Raw genomic sequence first — 6098 nt, 5'->3', positions numbered from 1 at the left:
GTTGATGTTGAAAGGAGGTTTTGTACTGTGGAAGGCACAGTTTAAAAATAGGAGTACCCAGTTAAGCCATGTGAGGGGAATTATTTTTGAATGTTGTGTCTTTGGAATACTCTTCTTGAAAAACTGACAGAAACAGAGGCTTTGAATTTGTTTTAAGGTCGAGATGGATAGCTACTTAAGTGAAGAGTTAAAAGATTATTGGAGTAGATGGAGTAGGAATTTGAAGTTGCAGTCAGATCATCTATGTTCTTGGTGGAGCAGGCTCAAGGGCCTAATGGGCTACTGCTGGTCCTGGCTTTTATGTTTGAGGTGGCAAGCAGCCTTCTTACAATGGCGATTAGAAATGAATAACAAACGTTTGCCTAGTGAGCAAGTCCATTTAAGTCAAACAATTAAACAACTAAATCAGGAGTTTATATTTTTACTATACAGCGTGTAGAGATACTTCCAAAACTCTGGGGACTTGCATGTAGTTTTGCTCCAACTTTGTGGTGCTTAGTAGAATAATTAAAATCTTTACATGTTGTATCAAAACAAAAAAAGTTAAATTGTAACATTTAGGAAAGCAGAAAAATTAAGATCTTCAAGTCTTGAACTGTTGTGTAATGTATGTGTAAGAAACCTATTTACTTGGCTTTCAAATGCTGTTTTTAAAATAGTGCAGCTGTGTGTTTTTGTTCGAAGAACTAGTATTGTTCTTGCATTTAAAAAAAACTAGTCTACTCCATCCTGTGTTGCTAAAAGCGACCTGTAAATCCTGATGTCAGTTGTGATTTTACTTTTAATTGATATTTTTCCCCTCTCTTTTAGACATTGCAGTAGACAGCCAGAAACATGGAATTTTACGATTCTCAGTACCTGCTCATCATCATCCCAGCAGTGGTAATTGCCATAATTTTTCTGTTCTTCTGGCTATTTATGAAAGAAACTTCGTATGATGAGATACTCGCTAAACAAAAAAGAGATGTGAAATTTGTTCCAGCAAAAGTGGATAAAAAGAAAAGTGAGAAGAAAAAGAATAAGAAGAAAGAGAATCCAAATGAGAACTTGCATGAATCTGATTCAGAGAGTGCAACGCGAGACTTAGAATTGATGGATGCTTTGACACCAGATGATGAACCGCCCGTTCATGTTGTGTTACCTGTAGTTGAAGTTTCAGCTGGATTAAAAGAGAGGAAGAAAAAAGACAAAAAATCGAGACCTGTGTTGGAAGAACCTTTGGGCAGAGACCCTGATGGCTTAAAACCTGCAGCAAAGAAAAGTGACCCCTTCCCAGTTACCAAGCAACCTACTCCTCCAGAAATGTCGAATTCTAAAAGAAAGACTGGACACAAGAAGCACAAGAATGGCGCAGGTAAGATCTAGTTCCTCTGGTGTTGGTCTTGATGTTTTCACAGGTTTAAATCTGCAGCTTTGCATTGATGCATGTTTAATTTGACTTGGCAAGGTGGTGTAAATTATATTTTAAGTTTGCAAACTGTTACAGTCACTGAAGCAGTGGTAAAAGTGGCAATGATATTTTGCCAGCCTGTGTTCACTTTCCACAACAAAAGAGCCCTTTATTCTTTAAAAGTAAGGATTGGGAGTGACTAACATAGAGCCATGCATTTACTTGGGCATATACCTGTCTGAACTTTTTACATTTGGTGCTTTTTATTTTTTCTGGGATACTGGGCAAAAAGCTGTGAAACTTTGTGAATAATAAATGTTGACCCAAATTTTGTAATCAGCAATAAAGGCAGGAACTTGCTGCTGATGCTACAAAAGACTGGCAATAAGAATGGAGCATGGTCTCTCCTTTCTGGCACTATCTGTTGGGGTTCTCTTACTTCTACAAACAGGGAAGTAACTGAACAGGCTGATCAACAAATTGACCAAGTGTGTACGTTTGGATTGATTAAAAGGTAATCTACGGGTGCAAGAAGTGACAAATAGGTCATCAAGCTTTATTTCAAGGGTGCTGGGCTGTAAAAATGAGGAATTAATGCTTCACTTGCATAGAACCTTGTTCAGACACCATACGCAGTACTGGAATCGGTTTTGGGCTCTGAACTGCAGAGCATTGATATTGGAAGGAGTACAGCATTGTTTCACCAGACTGGTACCAGGGCTTAAATGAAGTGTTACGTCGAAGATAATTTACATAAGCTTCATTTGTTTTCCCCCTGCATTTAGAACACTAAGATCTGATTGAGACCTTCAAAATGAGTTTGATAGATTGCAGAGAAATTCCTTCCTTAAAACAAGAATACACTTTTAAAATTTAGAACTAGGCCATTTGAGTGTGCAGTTAGGAATTACTTTTTGTCCTCCACACAAGTTTGTGGAAATCTGGTTCTCTTGCCCAAGAAACTGAGCATATTGGATTGACTGAATTAGCTGGACTTTTTGGATAAGGATAAGTTTTTGAGGTTGCAGTACAGGTTTGATCAGCTGTGATCTGATTTAATATATCTTAAGCTCTGTGGACTATAAATTGAGTTTACTGTGCTGATGCCTTTGCTGGCCCAGTCCACTTGACTGTGTTTACCAAACGAGTAGAAAAGCTTTGACCAGTTCCAGAAAGCATGGGTCAGTGGTACCAGTCACAGTATGTTTCTTGTAAACTGTATTTTAAACAGGTACCATACATGCACTCTGCAGTAAGTGTCAAGGATGAATTTCATTTCTCACTTCTTCGGCCATAGCACTTTAAGATGTGGAGCTGAAGTAGGCCATTCAATCCACCCAATCAGCCCATTCAAGGAAATCATGACTGGATAATCCTCAACTATAATTTCCCATAACTCTTGATTTAGAAATCAGTCTTGAATGGACCTTGCCCACTGCATTTCCATTCTGGAAACAGTGTTTTTGAACACGCATGGTTTATCTCTTCGCAAATATATATTCTTCACTTTCAATTTTCTGGCCGACGCCATCAATCAGGGTGATTTAATGGTGAAACAAAAGGGACAATTTAGGAAATTGACAGTATAAGTATAACTGAGGATGGTTATTTCACAGAGATAACAAGGTGGAGAGCTGGGTGAACACAGCAGGCCAAGCAGCATCAGAAGGGTCTAGGGAAGGGACCCTGAAGAAGGGTCTAGGCCCAAAATGTCAGCCTTCCTGCTCCTCTGATGCTGCTTGGCCTGCTGTGTTCATCCAGCTCTAAACCTTGTTATCTCAGATTGTCCAGCATCTGCAGTTCCTACTGTCTCTGAAACATGGTTATTTTCACATCTGTCTTGATTCTCACCCAAAATAGCATCTGATTTTCTCCTCCATTATAATGTGGAATTATGATTCCACAATTTCTATCTCCACTCCTCTATCCAGGAGGCAGTTCCAGATTATTGATCTCAATCTATAGAAAACCAAGTGCTGCTTGTTTCTATCATTCCTTTTGTAATGCATGAAAGTTCTTCATCCGTACATGTGAATCGATTATTTGCAGGAATAGGACGTGAGAACAGATTAAGGAATAACTTTTTTTTTGTAGCGTATGATACACTTCTTCTGTCATGGTGCCTTGAACGTTTTATGACTTTTGTAGGACTACTCAAAGTAGTAATTCTGATATAAAAATTTAGAGCAACAATCTGCAATCAGAAAAAAACCTGGCAATTTGCCACTATCTAGGATTTTGCAGTAACAATTGGACTTCCCAGGCATCTATTAATTTCTGGCATTTTTAGTTCATTTGAAGTCTGCTAGTGGAAATTTGGTAGCAAAAGCATTGAAGTCTTGGATGAAATCATCATTTCTTCTTTTTCACTTAGCCACCTGTCCAGGATCTTGACCATCAGAACATAGATGTACTGTATCTGTACCACCTAGAATGCTGCAGTTCAAGAAGGTGGCTCACTACCTTTTTTTTTTTTTTTTGTTTTTTGTGAAACTAAGGATGGGCAACAAATGCTTGCCTAAACAGTCCCCATATCCCATGACAGAATAAAAGGCAACTTTTAAAAATGCTTCCTGTGTCCTCTGGGAATGAGGAGGTAAAAGTCACAATTAAGCTGGGGTGCTTTTTCATTATAGGTCCATTATATTCTCAAACTAGTGATGTCAGGAAGCAATACATCTGCAGACTTTCCACTATCCCCCTGCCCATCCCAAATGCTTAATGATGAAAGTAGAATTGTGCCTAACAACGATTTCAGTGAAGCATAACCAAGCCTTGCTTGATCGTTGAAACTGTGATTAACCAATCATAGTATCCCAGCAATGGGGCTAATTTTGAAACTTTTGCACTAAAAGTTGGGAATCCCAGAAATATGGGGTGCTGTTGCATGAAATGTTAGTTGTAGTGCTTTCACTTTGTCTCCTGACTATGTTGGGTACTTCTATGAAGGTTGGTGCTGCAACTTTCATCTAAAAGTCAAATCAATTTTGAGAAATATTGTCTTTTGTGGTTTGTTACTTGTTAGAAATTGTATGACCTTGGCCCTGCAAAAGAGGTGTAAGCACAGCATTAGATGAGGTGGTGGTCTTGCCCTGTGTTGATCCCACCTGCTAGTGTGTTGCAACTCCAAATAAAATCACATTGTGTCTTTCCAGAGCACAGAATTACTATAGAAATTGAACAGTCAGTGTTGTAACATTGCAACTACATCATTTTATGTATTTATTCTTGTTGAGTTAACTGAATTGCTAGCTTAGCATGTTGACTTCTTTTAAAAAGGATTTTTGCTTTATTTTTAGCTGTTACTGTCTCTGAGCAGTTTGATAGCTACCAGATTTGTCCAGACAGATTGGAAATTGCTGTACAGTTTGCAGAGTCGAAAGGGCAGGGATCTTCTTTATGGAGACAGGACAGTAAGTTTTTTTTTCTTAGAACTAGGATGCTTTAAGATTTCACTCTATGTGTCCATTAGGAGTGTGAAATTTGCAGTATATATTTTAAAGCATAATTTATTAACAAAAAGTAAAATCCTATTTCCCTTTGTTTTAGTTGTATGCAGTGTAAGTTGCATAGCTGCTATTTTGTGTATATTTGCCACTTAGCCAGTTAAAATATGTCTTTTAACTATAATAGATATCTGTTGCTGGAAGTCTCCTCTTCAAAATGACAACTTTATAAAAGGCAACCTGTCTCTTGCTTTGAGGTTATCTGTTCAGTCATTAAAATTGACATTCTCTGACTTGAATTATTCTTCAAACATAGATTAAGAAAACTGTTATTTACTAAGGTTTCTATAGATTTTTTTTCCTCTTAAAAGAATCCTAACAAGTCAGCAAAGGACCTTTCTTTGAGCTTTTGTGTAGAAAACACCAAAAAAAAACTGTAGTTTTACCCCCTTTAATTGAGGTGGTGGGGGTTGTGGCTACTGGGGAATTTTGATATCCCGAGATTATCTTTCCAATTGATAATGTTAGCTATCCGGTTCACAAACCTCCACTTGGTTTTGGAAATGATCTGATTAAAATAAATATAACTCACCATTGAATTCACATGCAAGGAATGCAGCTTGGTAATCGTGACAGAAATAAGCTATTAAATCAAATCTATATTTGAAACTTTATCTGGAAGCCTTTGCCTTGGAACTTTTTACATCTATAGATGGTAATAATGAGGTGAATTAAAAGTTGCCTTGGCCATATTTTCTTGTGCACTGTCAAGTATTAATGAGTTTGTTACAAAATAATTTGACTTTCGTACAGAAGTTCGTGATGGATGAGGAAGGTCGTTCTCAAGTTTTTCTCTCTCCGAAAAGAATTCACAGGTCGCTTGTTGCCTCACTGTCTTGGCACTTGTGCACCCTCCACTTCCAAAAATAAACCCCTATATGGTAACCCATCATTTGAGAAATACTTCCCTGATTTTAGTATCTGGAGTTCTCCTAAAATACTTATACTTATTTTACTTTTCTCGCATGAAGAGTTAATTCTTCTTGAGACCTCAATTCACCTTCTGGTTAAATGTGTTCCCTTGTCCCATTCAACATTTATATTCTGCATTAATGTTTCCCATCATTGCGTACTACATTGTACATCTAAATACCTCTCTGACCCCACCGGTACTGGCTGAAAAGCCAAGGTTCTCTTAAATTTAGACTGAATATTCCAGTGCGACCAATAGTTCTCCTTTGCACCACTTTAAGCTCTTGAAT

The 6098-nt window shown here is 37.7% G+C and overlaps 1 protein-coding gene across 3 annotated transcripts in view; it reads left to right on the top strand.

Annotated features, from left to right (window-relative positions):
• The first annotated feature begins 815 nt into the window (after nucleotides 1-815).
• LOC109927350 (kinectin) overlaps nucleotides 816-6098 on the top strand; it is a 67898-nt gene continuing 62615 nt past the window's right edge. For 2 of the 3 annotated variants that reach the window (XM_048599800.1, XM_020527341.2), the window contains exons 1-2: nucleotides 816-1354; nucleotides 4690-4803. In XM_048599800.1, coding sequence (XP_048455757.1) covers nucleotides 835-1354; nucleotides 4690-4803 — 634 coding nt within the window. In that variant the 5' untranslated portion in view covers nucleotides 816-834. The remainder of the gene's footprint in view (nucleotides 1355-4689; nucleotides 4804-6098) is intronic. The other variant, XM_048599799.1, reaches the window with a different exon arrangement.

This window comes from Rhincodon typus, chromosome 8, assembly GCF_021869965.1.
Source record: "Rhincodon typus isolate 14 chromosome 8, sRhiTyp1.1, whole genome shotgun sequence".
NCBI lineage: Eukaryota > Metazoa > Chordata > Chondrichthyes > Orectolobiformes > Rhincodontidae > Rhincodon > Rhincodon typus.
Note: the sequence above shows the minus strand (reverse complement) of the source record. Positions and strands in the feature narration are given on the sequence as shown.